The sequence below is a fragment of the Chenopodium album genome, chromosome 2 (assembly GCF_948465745.1).
Source record: "Chenopodium album chromosome 2, dcCheAlbu1.1, whole genome shotgun sequence".
In the NCBI taxonomy this organism is placed as follows: domain Eukaryota; kingdom Viridiplantae; phylum Streptophyta; class Magnoliopsida; order Caryophyllales; family Amaranthaceae; genus Chenopodium; species Chenopodium album.
The window spans coordinates 734,517-750,780 of record NC_137835.1 but is presented as its reverse complement, the minus strand read 5'-3'; the positions used below and the strand labels follow the sequence as shown (position 1 = coordinate 750,780).

At 34.6% G+C, this 16,264-nt stretch overlaps 2 protein-coding genes and 4 non-coding genes across 6 annotated transcripts; 5 read left to right on the top strand and 1 right to left on the bottom strand.

Moving 5' to 3' along the window:
- The first annotated feature begins 1,268 nt into the window (after positions 1–1,268).
- LOC145605781 (uncharacterized) lies at positions 1,269–9,471 on the top strand. The gene is made up of 9 exons (XM_081661849.1): positions 1,269–1,401; positions 2,081–2,210; positions 4,036–4,923; positions 5,208–5,223; positions 6,551–6,643; positions 6,759–6,807; positions 7,651–7,924; positions 8,053–8,182; positions 9,178–9,471. The coding sequence occupies exons 1-9, from the start codon at positions 1,269–1,271 to the stop codon at positions 9,259–9,261; spliced, it is 1,797 nt and encodes a 598-aa protein (XP_081517975.1). The 3' UTR covers positions 9,262–9,471.
- Positions 9,472–10,078: 607 nt separating this feature from the next.
- LOC145578539 (heat shock protein 83-like) lies at positions 10,079–14,898 on the bottom strand. Its single transcript, XM_081635846.1, has 4 exons — positions 14,600–14,898; positions 14,365–14,506; positions 13,460–13,740; positions 10,079–11,853 (listed from the first exon to the last, which is right to left on the bottom strand). The coding sequence occupies exons 1-4, from the start codon at positions 14,738–14,740 to the stop codon at positions 10,315–10,317; spliced, it is 2,103 nt and encodes a 700-aa protein (XP_081491972.1). The 5' UTR covers positions 14,741–14,898; the 3' UTR covers positions 10,079–10,314.
- On the top strand, positions 12,026–12,098 carry TRNAA-AGC (transfer RNA alanine (anticodon AGC)). The gene has a single exon. It is a non-coding gene; the product is annotated as a tRNA-Ala (tRNA).
- Positions 12,410–12,482, top strand: TRNAA-AGC (transfer RNA alanine (anticodon AGC)). Its single transcript has one exon. It is a non-coding gene; the product is annotated as a tRNA-Ala (tRNA).
- Positions 12,814–12,886, top strand: TRNAA-AGC (transfer RNA alanine (anticodon AGC)). Its single transcript has one exon. It is a non-coding gene; the product is annotated as a tRNA-Ala (tRNA).
- Positions 13,222–13,294, top strand: TRNAA-AGC (transfer RNA alanine (anticodon AGC)). Its single transcript has one exon. It is a non-coding gene; the product is annotated as a tRNA-Ala (tRNA).
- Positions 14,899–16,264: the final 1,366 nt, after the last annotated feature.

Genomic DNA, 16,264 nt, shown 5'->3' with positions numbered 1-16,264 from the left:
ATGGTGTAGCTTTAATTTACTTAATTAGGGATCTAATCTTAATATGGTGTACCCTTGTATATATAGCCAATTCCATTCAATGAGATATATAAATCAAAAGCAGTACGTGTATACGGAGTACAACTTCGTATCAAATACGTACAAAGGGGAGTATCGAGTATTCGAGTGCCTAATTAAATTTAAAGATAGTTTAATGAATCTTAATATATTGTGATTTATAACGGAATACTTAATATTGACTGAAACGAATTTCTTATTAATGAATGATAACCATGAAAAAATTACGTCATCCATAAAATCATAAAAATTTGGTTTTGGTTTAACCAAACCAACTTTGTATACTCGATTATGCATGGTACATCAATAACTAGTTTATCTGATAGGTTACTTTAACTCAGATCATATGAAGTGAGTACATAGTATGTAATTTTGTAAAGAAAGCTTTATTTATATTATTCGATGTTCATGATAAATTTTCATCTTATTCGTAAAACATATATATTTTGAAAAAAATTAAACTTAAAATAAAGAACACATAAAGTTTTATATCATATCACACGCACCTTTATGTTCCGGCTATTGGTTTAGGGAGTTTGATTTATCCTTGTCTAGACAAGCATCTACTTCATAGTGAAATGACCATCACTTGCATTGCTATATATACTTGGCCTTAGCTTATGAATTGAATTATGAAGTAGTATATAGAGATCACGAATTGCATGTCATGTATCATGCATGACAAATCACTTGACAAATGAATCAAGGTAAACAAGGGTGAATTTGGAGTTTTGATGTTGACGTGGCAGATTTCTACTTGCTACAGAGGGAGCATAGTGGGACAGGGTATGTCTATAAATAGTAATGCAATAATGTGTACGTGATAGTTTGTTACATGTAAAAATAAAATACATAATTGTTATATGAAGTAGAGTAAGATTATTTTCATTGGAGAAATGATGAAAAACATGTATAGTTTGATGAAAGGTCATTTTAAAGGGGTTAGATTTAGATGCAATTGGTCCCATGCATTGGACCCTCTTCTTCCTCCTTCATTTTCAAATGTCGGCTCTTTTTACAAATGCCATATACTTTATATAAAAATGGCTTCAACTAGAGAGAGACTTGCTACTTGAATTTTATTCGTTTAATTCTTCTTTCTTCTTGATTATTCATCTTAAAAAATCTAAGTTCTAGTTTGATAAGTCACTTAAATATAGTGTGGAACTAAGTAGATAGCTAGCAAGGAGTAGTGTGACTACAAAATTAAAATGGGGCACCATTCTTGTTGTAATCAACAGAAGGTCAAGAGAGGGCTATGGTCACCCGAGGAAGACGAGAAGCTCATGCGATATATCTCTACTCATGGCTATGGTTGTTGGAGTGAAGTCCCTGAGAAAGCTGGTTTGAGCTCCCCCTAATCACTCATTTAGTATTTTTAATTTGATTTCAATTCTTTCTTACTAATTATTATGTATTGAGAGAGTTTATATGACTCTTTCTTCGGAGCATGCATTACCATCAAACACTAGATAGTCACGTACTTAGTATACCGTTCTATGTGATATATGCACATTTTGGTACTTGCTTTGGTATATATGAGTATATGCTCCTATAAACATGGTGTAAGTTGGTGTATGTACATAAAATCTAAATTAATGTGCATGTAATGTACAATGTTAAGCTAATGTTAGTCTAATTTTATGATTGAACAAATGCAGTTTAAACCAATCAAGATATTTAGTCCCTTAAAAATAATTGAAGTAAGAGCAACCAAAAAAAATCATAGCTAAAATGATCATGCATTTTCTCATTTAGGTTTCAATGAGATAAAAAAAAAAAGAAAAAAAAAATTAAAGTTTTTATAATTTGTTCACGTTTTGATTGAAAATAGTGGGAAACATACAGATGAACCTTAGAAACTTTCAATACTCAATTAAGTTTTTCATAGTAAATACATGCTAAAGAACTATTTAATCAAGTACGTACATGCATTATGACTTTCTATATGGCAGTTTCTGTGTAATTATACTATCAACATTCTAACAATGTCTTAACTTTCTACAAAATTTTCTACGGTTAGGGCTTCAAAGATGTGGCAAGAGTTGTCGTTTAAGATGGATTAACTACTTAAGGCCCGATATAAGGAGAGGAAGGTTCACTCCAGAAGAAGAGAAATTGATCATCAATCTTCATGAAGTTGTAGGAAACAGGTTCAATTCAAATCCTTTAAATTACTTTTTTCCCTTCATAATTACCCTACTTGCAATACAAGGTTGCTAATGCATTGTAATTAGTAGTAATAAAACTACATGATAAATAAGTACATTACTCAATCGATAAAAAAAATTGAATACTATTTGGCTAGCTCTTTATGTAGCTCATTCATCAAGATCAACCCTCATCTGATCTCCAAGATGCATGTTTTCAATATCCTTTTTTGATTTTTGGTGAAAGAACTCGGTGTCTATTTCGAGTATGACATATTGATCAAGTTGTTGCATACTTGCAAATAGACAATAGATTCTAATTAGCCCTCATTTTCTCAATTCTATTGTCATTAACAAGCAACATCAATTGATTTGTAAACAGTAGAAACTACCAACTTGATTAATTGCTGAACAACTGAACATTAGCTTCTAAACTAAGTTTGAGTAGAATTTCATCAACTCTAAATATTCAAATAATATAATGTATCTTGTACACTAAGTTTATACTATATATGAGAAAATTTCATGCACGTTTTTTTGTACAAGTTTAGAATACTAAAACTATTACACATGCTTAATACACCTTGAAGCAAGTTTGAGGGTTGGCTGCCTTGTCTTTCAGTTGGAATTCTCACATCATAGCATTATTCATAAGTTGCCTTATTACTTCCCTTTCTTCCTTTCATTTTGTCAACTAATAACTACCACTAATACAAAAATTCTTGGTCAAGTATGAACTTTCAATCTATAGTATTACTTTCAATTTTCTTTCCTTATGTCGTGGATTTGTTACATCATCCTTTTCAGTATTTTAGTCATCATATATTCATCGTTTTTGTACGTTTCACGTAAACTGTCATATATGAACTAATAACTACTTACTAATACAAAATTCTTGGTCAAGTATGAACTATCAATCTATAGTATTACTTTCTTTTTTTTTTTTTTTTTTTTCTTTATGGGGATTTGTTACATCATCCTTTTCAGTATTATAGTCATCTTACATTCATCGTTTTTGTACATTTCACGTAAACTGTCTTATATGTCAATTCTCGATATACTTGACTAAAAGTAATAATATTCTCTCCATTCCCATTTACATTAATTTTAATTCACTTTATTTTAAGATAAATTTGTTAGAAAGGTACTTATATATTCACTTTTTTGTGAAGAAGGACTTTATATGTTCAAAGTGGTGAGAAAAGGCCTTATAAGTCACTTTTGTTGTGAGGAGGGACCTTGACATCGGAATATGGCCATTGACTTTACTTTTCCGGTGTTGACCATCACTCACGTGGCACGTGATGTTTTAAAAAGACCTTTTCGTTCATTATTTCCCCACGTTTTCACATTCTCTCTCTTACTATCCCCAAATTTTCTCTCAAAATCCCTTCACTTTCCTTAAAATCAAGAGAAAAAAAAGAAGGGAATGACAATTTTAAAACATCACGTGCATATTACATGATGGTCAATGCCAGAAAAGTGAAGTCAACGGTCATATTCCGATGTCAAGGTCCCTCCTCACAACAAAAGTAACTTATAAGGACCTTTTTCACCACTTTGAACATATAAGACCCTTTTTCACAAAAAGGCAAACATATAAGTACCTTTTAGACAAATTTTCCTTATTTAATAATTGTGGATGGTTAGTCATAAGATATAAACTTTAGATAATATATAGATTAGTGTAATATATACTCCATAGATAAAGAGTAACATAGGTTAATAAGGTAAGATTATGTTTGAATATAATAGTAATATGATTATCCATAGTTAATTTGCATTAATATATCTATATGAATGACATAGCCATTTGAATGATATGCAGGTGGGCACATATAGCTAGTCACTTACCAGGAAGAACAGACAATGAAATTAAGAACTATTGGAATTCATGGATCAAGAAAAAGATCCGAAAGCCCATTACTTCCTCCACGCCGTCCGCCCCTTCAACCACAAACACAACCACCACCTCCACCACCACCACCACTTCCGCGCAAGCCCATGCAGCCATCGGCTCCTCTAATTACCCGTTTATCATAAGGTTTGGACCCGACCCAATTCACGGGGTGAATCAAGATGGGCCCACAAAGGAGGACACAATATCCACACAAGAAAATAACACAACCCTAATTCCTTCCTCTTGTCCCTTATTCATGTTCGACACAAGTACCCAGATCGACCCAGTTATTATTGGTGACAACATTGGTATTACTAGTAGTAATGCCATGGGATTAAATACATCTTACCAACAACAAATTTGGAATTCTTGTAACATGCCAATATTCACTAATATTGGCACCACTAATAATATGCCAATATTTACTAATTGCACCACTAGTACTATAAGTACTATTAGTGGGTTGGATTTAATTACTAACAATAATAGCAATAATTATATGCCAAATTTGGTAGATAGTATGGATAGCATGGTTCCAAATGAGGTACATTCATGTACAAGTGAAGGTATTGAACAAGAACATTATCGAATGGCGGTCAATCAATGCGTGCCAAGGCAACATGAAAGCGATCATCATGATCAATTGGTGGGTGTTAATGGATGGGGAATGATTGAATCACAAAGTTGCCCTAGTTTACTATTTTGGGATCAAGTTGAAGGTTTGACTCTTAACAATATTGGTGATGAGGAGCATCAACTTGGACCGTCTTCGTCGTCGAACACGGGAACATTGCTCTCTTCTTTCCCTTCTCCTTTGTGAGGAATTGATCTGCAAAATGATCGACCTATAGAGTTTACTGATTTTTCTTTCGAATTCAAACAAAGGGCTTGATTTGGAGAATTATTATTTTTTTGGGTTTGATTTTTTATTGGTTATTTATATATACAATGATTGAGTGTGGTGAGGTGCTAACTTGAAGTTTGTATAAATGATGCGATGTACTTAGTTATTTTTTTTTATGGTAAGAAGAAGAGCACTCATTTGAGGAGGAAGATAAAGAGAAATCCCTCAAATGAGTTTCATGAGATTTGATCTCTAGATCACAGGGATCTGAGGTGTGGAGCGACGTCACTACTCCACTTCAACTTTATACGATGTAATCCATTATACGTAACCGTAACCATACATGAAGTGTATTTTTATTTTTTTTTACTTGAGTCGAAATACAAAGTGATAGAATGAATTCAACAGCTTGATGAAATAATGGTGGTTTAGTCCATTTGTTAATATTTTCAATCTTTTCCAACACCAAACAAACAAAGATTATGTACTCTTATCTATTTTAGAGAAGATTATTATATACTCTATCTACTCTTACCCCATTTAGCAATTCTCTTTCTATCCTCCCCCACCTCCTCTATCCCATCCACCATCCCACGTACCAAACGCCTTGAATACATGAATACAATCATAATACGAAGTATTATGGAATTTAATACTTCATCCGTTTTTAAATACTTGCTCCATTTCTCCATGTGCGGAGTTTTAGGAGAAATTGAAGAAAGTAATAAAATATGGAGGTAGTGGGGGTAGGTGAAAGAATAAACAATTGTAAAAGCAAAAGTAGAAGAGAGAGAATATGAAATTAATAAAATATGATTTATGTTAGGTCCACTTGGTGAGATAAATGAATTAAATATTGTAAAAGCATTCCAAACAAGAAAATAGAACAAGTATTTAAAAACCGCTGAAAAAGGAAAGTGGAGCAAGTATTTAAAAACGGAGGGAGTATATTAAAGCTTATGATACACTTGAATGAATCATCTTATAAAACCCTTGTGGGTACATGACATGATTTCACAATAGGCCAATGGATTTACCAAGCTTAGACGTGACAATTGGGTTGTTCAGATAGGGTTCAGATCACATTAATTTGATTTGGGTTAGAACTGATAAGATCGCGTAAGATCAAGTGAAAGTCTTTTTTTGTTTAAATGCCAATATGCTTAGTCTAATAAAATAAACTATAGACACATTGTTGTCGTGTTGGGTCAAAATAAAATCAAGTGATTTGATTTAGAAGAGTTTGAGTTCATTTTCGAGTATTATGAAAAGGGTTTTTTTGGAGTTAATTTTGCTAGATAAAATTATGATTTGGAGATGTCTAATAACGATTACATCATTAATATTACGGAGTATTATAACCTCAACACGAACGAGTCATTACTCGAACTGTAACCAAACTACTCGATTGTCACCTCTAAAGATAACGGGCTTGAATTCATCTTTGATCTTTGGTTACCTACACAAAAAACGAAAATGGTTAATTTTAAGCCCATGAAGTGGTAGTGGCCCAAAAATAATGTAAAAAAAAAGGTGTTAGAAAAACAAAGGAAAGAAGAAAACTAGGGTTTCTCTGCGATTTAAGCTTATTATTTCAAGTTAGTATTGCGGCATTCTCTTGAAAACTCTTTGCAAAGTTTCGAACTTTACATCGATTCCCAGATCACCCGTCTTCTTCTTCCCATCACCATGGTAATCCCCCTATTTCTATTTCACATTCTCTGTTTTAGTTTTTATTTTTTGACTTGTTGCAATGTTAATTTTTTTTTTTGGAATTGATTAAAAATTTTGGGATATTGTTGAACAGATTATCACTGAGAAGAACCGCCGTGAGATCAGCAAGTACCTCTTCCAAGGTAATCTTTCTTTCCTAGTTACGTTTATTATACAACATTTAATATTGTGGATGCAAATTTATATGAAAAGACTGTATTTTCCCAGTTATTTTTCATTTTTATGGTAAATTAGTTGTTTAGAATATTGAAGAGGATAAGATTTCTGGGTTTTTGCTAATGTGGCTTATAGTTGTTTATCAATTTAACAGCTGAAATGTGTAATTTTGTTGTTATTTTGGGTTTTTGTTTGTAGATTTTACCATGAAGTTGCTTTAGCTTTAATTTGTGATGCTATTGGATTATTGGGAGTTTAAGGAACTGATGAATCTGGGTTGTATTTGGTGTTTATTTTGTATGGAAAATGTGATAGCTACAACAGTAGCTTAAGACAGAGTATTACTAATTTATATTTTTGAAATATTCAGCTTCGACTTTGCTGGTTGAATGTAGATTGCATTTATTATGATGGTTTCAAGAATTGTACTCTGAATCGTCATTTGAATTGAAAATACTGTAACATTTCTAAATTTTTCCTTAAGAATTGTTTCAGCAAGGTGATTAGATTGTGATTTTTACTGTCGTATTTGTACAGTAAATAATCCTCTAAGTATATTGTTTCAGCATACGGCTTGTGCTACTTTGTCTATTGTGTCTCATAATGGCATTTGCTTCTTATAAACTGAGTATTAATTGTCGAGCTTTCCTTGTATTGTTGAATGTTGACTTGTTGTTGCTTGTTATGTGCTATTGACTGTTTTTAGGGTTTCAGTGAGACTTGGACTTCAGGGATCATTCTTTTATCCTAATGTTTTTGAGATGTTAGTTTGTTGTTCTGATTTAAAAGTGTTAATGTGGCTTTATCAGAGGGAGTTTGCTTTGCAAAGAAGGACTACAACTTGGCCAAGCACCCAGACATTGATGTCCCTAATCTACAAGTGATCAAGCTGATGCAAAGCTTTAAGTCAAAGGAGTATGTGAGGGAAACCTTTGCTTGGATGCACTACTACTGGTATCTGACCAATGAGGGTATTGAATTTCTCCGCAATTATCTCAACCTCCCCTCAGAGATTGTTCCTGCTACCTTAAAGAAGCAGGCGAAGCCTGCTGGCAGACCCATGGGTGGTGCTCCTGGCCCACGGTAATTAGCGACTTTTCTTTTTCTCCCAATGTTTCACGTCGTGTAATTGTATGGTATTTGTGTACGCTACATACTTTCATTATTTGTTCTTGTCTGACCTTATTGTTCTGTTGGTGAACTTCGATCAGTGGTGGATCTCGATTTGAAGGAGACAGGCCTAGGTTTGGTGATAGGGAAGGCTACCGTTCAGGACCTCGTGGGCAAGGTGATTTCGGTGAGAAGGGCGGTGCTCCTGCTGACTACAGACCATCTTTTGGGGTAAGTGTGAATTGTTGATTGTGCTAAATGCATGTGTATCTGGGGTAGTTGTTGCTTGTTGATTGTGCTAAATGCATGTGTATTTAGGTACTTTTTGGTTGTTGATTGTGCTAAATGCATGTGTATCTGGAGTAGTTGTTTTTTGTTGATTGTGCTTAATGTGTACTTCTTTGTTCTTTTGATGTCCTTTTGATATGGGTTTGATCATACATGGCTTGTATTTTGACCCCATATTTGACGATCAAATATTTGATCAAAATATTGTTATATCTCTGTGAATTAGTTAATGTAGTTATATCTTTTGAAGGACTTGCTGTTCTGCCAGCTTATAATGTAGGCATGAGTACAATCTTGAAGGAGATATACCATATGAGATGAGAGTGTGTGAACTCTTATAGCTTGGTTTAGCTATATCTTGGCCTATTTGAAATAAGTAGTGATGAGAATTGTTATCAGGTAATTTTACAATGTTTGAGCCTTTTAAAGGGTGATTGGATTCATTGATCTACGGCTGGGATCTGGATTGGTTTAGTTAGGTAGCTTTTTATAGAGGACTTCAATAAGAGAGCTTATTGATAGTTACACTCGTGTCTGATTTACCTCTGATGCGTACCATAGTGTTTGTTCAGGAGTAAATTAATTATATTGATATGATGGTATATACTGCCAGCCATCCTAATGATTATATAAACTTTAGGATGCAGGATAGAATTATCCACTCAATAATGTGCAAATTTGTGTTAATGTTCAACATGTGAATTCGCTGATTTATCCTTGAACGTGTATGGTTATATGATTTCATCCCATTACTGGGATATATGTCATCCCTCTTGATGTCCCCATCTGTGACCTCTTCCCCTTCCAAACCATAATGTCCGTAAAAGGTCTTACCATGTATACTCTGCGTGTGATTGTCAAACTCCGTACCTTGTTTCTGGTAGTACCACATTTTTCTATGACTATTAGTTTATTTATTTTATTATTCCGTTTTACAGGGTCCTAGTGGAAGCGGAAGGCCAGCCTTTGGTCGTGGAGCTGGAAGCTTTGGTGCTGCACCACCAAGCTCAAATCTTCCTTGAAAATCTACTACTTTAAAATGAATAGGACTATTCCAGTTTTGAATGTCATGACAATTTTGGATTGAGTTGAAGCTATAATCATTACAATATTTTGCAAGAGGCTCCCTTTTAGAATGATTACTTGTACCTTGAGTTTTTCTTTGGTTGGTGGATGTTGTGAATACTCAAGAGATCATCTGCATGGCCACAATTTTAAGCTTCTGTTAATTGTCGTCTATTCTAAAATTTTGCTATTGCCGTCTATGCTATAATTTTGCTATTGCCATCTGAATATACTATTATGCTTATTATTGATTAAAATGCACAATTTGAAGTTCAACAATTTTAGTACATTTCAGATATGAAACAACTCTTAAAAGTTCTGTGACATTGTTTACTTCTAAGTAAAGGAATAAAATAACCTCTCGTTGCTCCTTGTTTGTGTATTAATTAAATCTGTTTTGTTGATACATCAGTCATGTTCTGTGTCTGTCATGCTTCTTTTTTTCTTTCGGCTGAAGCTAAGAGGTTACAGAGTACAGTATGAATTAGCAGCAGATGCAATTTGCAACATTTATCTCAGAGAGAAACTTGAATTCACCCTTTTTTTTTCCCTGTAAGAGGAATTGTTGCTTCTGTTATCACAGGAGAGAAAAATACAATCCTAACTGGTTTAATTTTCTTTTCTTTTTGTTTTTTTTTTTTTTGGTGAACAGTAGTTTAAATTGTTAAATGTACTACTTTTTTTGGGTGGTGTTAAGCTGTTAACTGTGTTTCTAAAACAGGTAATGGAAGATCACGAAGAATTGTAGAATTCAAGTGAAATTTCAGATTTTACAGAACAACTAAAGGCTTTATTATCAAACATATGATGTGCTAATTACAAGCATCGATATTTCAGTTTATACAGCCCTGTATTTTCGCCAAAAATACAAGGGGGTATTCCATAGTCAAAACTCAAAAGAAAACAGGTTGAAGACCTCACCAAAACAAAAAAAGACCTCGCAAAGTCACAACCAGACCTGCATTTCAAAACATTGTGATTATGCAAGAATGTTAGCTCTTGTTTTATTTTTAGTCAACTTCCTCCATTTTGCTTTCTTCAGCTTGATCTTCCTCCAGCGATGACATTTCCTCCACACCAGCATTCTCATCCTCCTCGATACTCAGACCTAATTTCAGCATCCTGTGAATCCTTGCAGAAAAAGTGTTAGGATCATCAAGGCTAAAACCTGAGTTCAGAAGTGCGGTGTCATATAACAGCAGCACAAGGTCCTTGACAGATTTGTCATTCTTATCAGCTTCAGCTCTCTTCCTTAACTCCTCCATAATACCATTATCTGGGTTGATTTCCATAGTTCTCTTGCTTGCCATGTAAGCACTTATACTTGAATCTCTCAATGCCTGAGCCTTCATGATCCTCTCCATGTTAGCTGACCACCCATACTCCCCAGTCACAAGAATGCAGGGCGAATCAACAATTCTGTCAGAAACTACCACTTTTTCCACCTTGTCACCTAGAATATCCTTGATCACTTTGCAGAGATTCTCAAATGACTTCCTTTTCTCCTCCTTCTGCTGCTTCTCTTCCTCGGTTTCCTCAATCTTTAATCCCTCTTTTGTAGCAGATACAAGCTTGTGCCCTTCGTACTCTTTCAACTGCGTGATAGCATACTCATCAATAGCATCTACCATGAAGAGAACTTCATAGCCTTTCTTCTTAAGCCTCTCAAGGAAGGGAGAGTTCTCAACAGCTTTCCTGCTCTCGCCTGTGATGTAGTAAATATCTTTCTGGCCCTCTTTCATTCTGGTAACATAGTCCTTCAAGCTAGTCATTTCATCACCGCTCTTTGATGAGTAATACCTCAACAAGTCAGCTAGTTTAGCCCTGTTCTGGCCGTCCTCATGAATTCCTAACTTTATATTTTTGGAAAATGCATCATAGAACTTGGCATAATCATCTTTGTTTTCAGCAATTTCACTGAACATTTCAATGCATTTCTTGACAATATTCTTCCTTTTGACCTTAAGGATCTTGTTCTGCTGCAGCGTTTCACGGGAGATGTTCAGGGGTAAGTCATCAGAATCAACCACTCCCTTGACAAATCCCAGGTACTCTGGGATTAACTCTTCACAGTTGTCCATGATAAACACCCTCCTGACGTACAGCTTGATGTTATTAAGTTTCTTTTTTGTGTCGAAAAGATCAAATGGTGCCCTCTTTGGAACGAAAAGGATAGCCCTGAACTCGAGCTGCCCTTCGACTGAGAAGTGTTTCCAGTGAAGAGGGTCCTCCCAGTCATTAGTGAGGCTCTTGTAGAATGAGCAGTATTCCTCTTTGTTAACATCTTCTGGCTTCCTGAGCCAAATTGGCTTCTGTTTGTTGATTTTCTGCCACTCATGTGTCACCTCTTTAATCTTTTTCTTCTTGCCTTTCTTTTCCTTGTCTTCATCCACATCTTCAACTTGTCTATCTTCTTCCTTTTCTTCCTCCTCGTCATCACTGACTTCCTTCTCAGTAGTCTTTTCTACCCAGAGGTAGATAGGGTAGCTTATGAATTCAGAATGCTTCTTCACAAGGTCCTTTATCGTCCTTTCTTCCAAGAAGTCCAGCTGCAAAATCATTGAAACATATTTATATATGCAGCAAGCCAGCAACATACGGCTACATCTTACCAAATTATGGAATGACAACACACAATGTAGCTTAAAAAAAAAATTGCATTCTCATTTACATTCCAATATTTTTTAAAAATAAAAATTCTAAAAGTGTACCATCATCCATGGGGATGTAGCTCAGATGGTAGAGCGCTCGCTTAGCATGCGAGAGGTACGGGGATCGATACCCCGCATCTCCAATGCCAACTTTGCCTTTTTATTTCCTCAGCAGTCCCTTAGCCCGTTATTTCATGACATACAGGAATTTATGTTGCAAACACCTAAAAACAAGCATAGGGCTATCTTGACTTCAAGTTAGTAGTCACTAACTACTTGTAAACATGGCAATGGTAGAGAAAACAAACTGGTTTCATTACAAACTGCACAAATACTATCTCACAGCAAGGTTTCAATAATTCAAAATTTCATATTTTGCACACTTTGTCACTCTATGCTACTTGTTCATTGGACTCAGCACTCAGGTATAGCTATTTAGCTAGATAACATCCATGGGGATGTAGCTCAGATGGTAGAGCGCTCGCTTAGCATGCGAGAGGTACGGGGATCGATACCCCGCATCTCCATTCAAGTTTTAACTTTTGACCTCTCAACGCCCCTTCCATTTCAAAGCACTCAAATTTTTTAATTTTTTTTTTCCATGCAGGTTGAAGCTCTCAGAAAACAGATGTGATTCATGGTCAGAAACCCAGATACAAGTTAGGCCAATCCTGAATTTAAGCTGCAATTTAGTTGATAGAAAATCAAGCCTGAGACTAACTCATTGTCCTCAAGTAAATCGAACCACAGGTTCTGAGTTCAAATAATCCAATATTTTGGCATTTTGCAGATTAACCCATGGGACTTTGCTATTGTTCTTTGATTACAGCCAAAAAAGTAAGGTTCTATAACAGTCATGGGGATGTAGCTCAGATGGTAGAGCGCTCGCTTAGCATGCGAGAGGTACAGGGATCGATACCCCGCATCTCCAATCAATATCCAATTTAAATCCTTTTTTGTGACGCCTCACAAAAACCATTATAATTAGCACATAACAGAATACAGTTTCATTTGCTCTTTTTTTCCTCATGCAAGTTGTCATTTTCAGTTAATAAATGTGAGTTTAAAGTCTGCAGACCAATTCAGGCCAATCCTAAAACTAAGCTACACTTACAAACAAATGTAAACAAAAGCAAGCTGCTACCCTCCACCACCTTTCAACATAATCCAACCATGGGTTCAAATAATCCAAATGCTCTGACATCAAGCACAGATAACATAAACTTTGCTAGTCTTGGTTGATCACAGTTAATAATGCACATTCATGGGGATGTAGCTCAGATGGTAGAGCGCTCGCTTAGCATGCGAGAGGTACGGGGATCGATACCCCGCATCTCCATTTTTGTTGTCATTTTTTTAAAAATCAATATATGATTAGATTGTCCAACATCATCAGTAATTTTAACAAGCCATACTAGCCAAAACCATAGGAAAAGCATACTGCATACAAATACAAACAATCAAGCAATTTAGCAAGAACAAAAGAATGGTATGAAGATTTTACCTGATCATCCTTGAGGAAGAGGGTGATCTTAGTACCCCTGCCTAAAGGCTCTCCATTGATATCCCCAGTAACAGTAAAAGAGCCACCAGCATGAGACTCCCAAATGTATTGTTCATCATCATTATGCTTGGTTGTCACCACCACCCTCTCAGCAACCAAGTACGCCGAGTAAAACCCGACACCAAATTGTCCAATCATGCTCACATCAGCACCTGCCTGTAGAGCCTCCATGAACTCCTTGGTTCCAGACCTCGCAATTGTTCCCAAATTATTCACCAGTTCTAAAACATCAAAAATTAATCGTCATACAAATTTTATTCCATAGGAGAAAGCATTTCGTATCAAAATTGAACATAGCAGGCTAACAATTTTGTTTCTAATTAAACAAATTCAAGCGAACACATTGAAATTGATCATCAGGACGCCAGATACAACTCAAATTGATTGAGAATTACTTCAATGTTATCGAGTATATGCGATCATAGGCTATATGAAACTAATTATAAAAATATTCAGCCTAAATAAGCATTAATAACACCAATCTACATGTGATTTCATCGTGAATTCAAAATTAATAAGAAGTGCTATGTATTTACAGTTTTAGGTCATTGTATAACAAAATTCATTAATCAACATTTATCGCTGACGATCGCCGAAATTACACGGAAAATCTATAATCAAATCAACTGAGAGATTAAATACATACAGTAGAACTAATTTATGGAAATCATTACGAAACCAAATCAGTCAAGAAAAAACCCTAAAATCTAAACATTTTAGTAAAACTACAATAAATTCAAACATCATTCAACAAAAATAATTCAGTAATTGAATAACGAAACATTCTAATTACGGCGAAAAATAAAAAGAAACGATGATTTGAGATGACGCAGAGTATTCCGTACCTTCTTTGGTCATTCCGACGCCACTATCAATAATCGTGAGAGTTTTGTTAACTTTATCAGGTACAATTCTGATGAACAATTCTGGTTGAGTATCAAGTTTGCTCTTATCAATTAAACTCTCATGTCGAATTTTATCCAGCGCCTACAAAAAAACCAGCCAAAAAAAATCAAAATCGATCAATTAACATTACAAATTCATCATAATTTTGAAGAATTTGAGGAGAGAGAAACATACATCAGAAGAATTACTGATGAGTTCACGAAGAAAAATCTCCTTGTTACTGTAAAAAGTGTTGATGATTAAACTCAGAAGCTGATTGATCTCTGCTTGAAACGCGAAGGTCTCTCTTTCGCCTGACATCTCAACGTCCGCCATTGATGAGTTCTTAGTAGATTATCGAGGAATTGAGGAGTTGATGATTAGTGAACTGATTAGCAGATTTCAGATGATTTTTGTTTTCTGAAGAGAGAGAAAGGAAGAGTAGGGGTTTTTATATAGGGAGAAAAAAGGGAGATTTTCGGGTGAATTCTTTGGTTTTATGGCGGCAATTCTTGAGTGTACGTAGACACGTAGTAGATGCAAGGTTTTGGAATGTGTTTCCGCGCTTTCTAGAAAATACTCATTTACCCGTATATCTAGTTTATTTAACTGAATTTTTTTAAGGGATAATCATTAATCCTATATTCTTTCCTATCGTAATTTTCAAGTGTTGGATTTAGCGGTTAATGCCGTCAGGGTCTGTTCATATTTATTGAATCGATCTGAACTGAACAAAATCGTTTGGAGTTAAACTGAACTAATTAGGAGCTGAATTGAACTGAATAGAGCTGAAATGACAAATAGTTTATGAGAGATGGAAATTAAGAGCTAAACTGAACTGAACTGAACTAATTGAATTAAACTGAATTGATTGGAGCTAAACTGATCTGAACTGAAATTAAGCTGAAGTAAACAAGCCGTTAATCAAATTAGAGGCCCTATGTTAAACTGCTAACTACAAAATTAAGGTTCGAACTATGTAAAGTGAATAAATACGAAGTATAATTTTACGAAATGTATTTTTTTCCAATAAAAATTGAATAACATACCAAATCACCAATACAATTTGAAATTGTTTTATTGTGTGTCTATACTTTGTATTCCATATTAACCCACTAATTTAAATAAAATTATCGATCTCATTCCAACCAAGCATTTTATTATCACAGCTCACAAGAAAGCAAACTTGAAAGTATTAGACGTGGTAAAAAAAACTTCAAATTAGGGTAATGAGTTTTTCATTTTCTTTAAGTAATCTCCACCAATTCATATGGAAAATCTATGGATTATATCTTTTCAAACAAAAAGCAAACTTGAAATTATAGTTGAAATTAGAAATTAATTTATTATATGGGCCTGTTCTCATTGACTGAACTCAGCTGAACTGAACTGAATTGAACTTAATTGAACTTAATTGAGCTGAACTGAACTGAACTGGACTGAGCTGAACTGAACTGAACCGAACTGAAATGAATATTTTATAAGAGAAGGAAATTAGGAGCTGAACTGAACTGAACTGAACTGAACTAAGCTGAACTGGACTGAATTTCAACGTAAGAGAATAGGCCCTAAGTTATTATTCATAAATTTTCTATTAACATGTAATTAAACAAATCTTTCCATAACACTTGTCAGTAAAAAGATTTCCCGCCTTTTTCGGTTCTCTTTTATTTTTTTAGCTTGGTTGGAACCTATGCGACGCACGGTTTATATAAAATCTATTTTTATAATTTGTATATTTTTTTAAAAAAAAAATAGATAAATATAAATAAGAATTATGCACCTTGTACCTGCGTAGGAGTCTATTTATTAGTGTGTTACTTTAAATTTATTTCATTTTTTAAGGATAAATTGATTGGT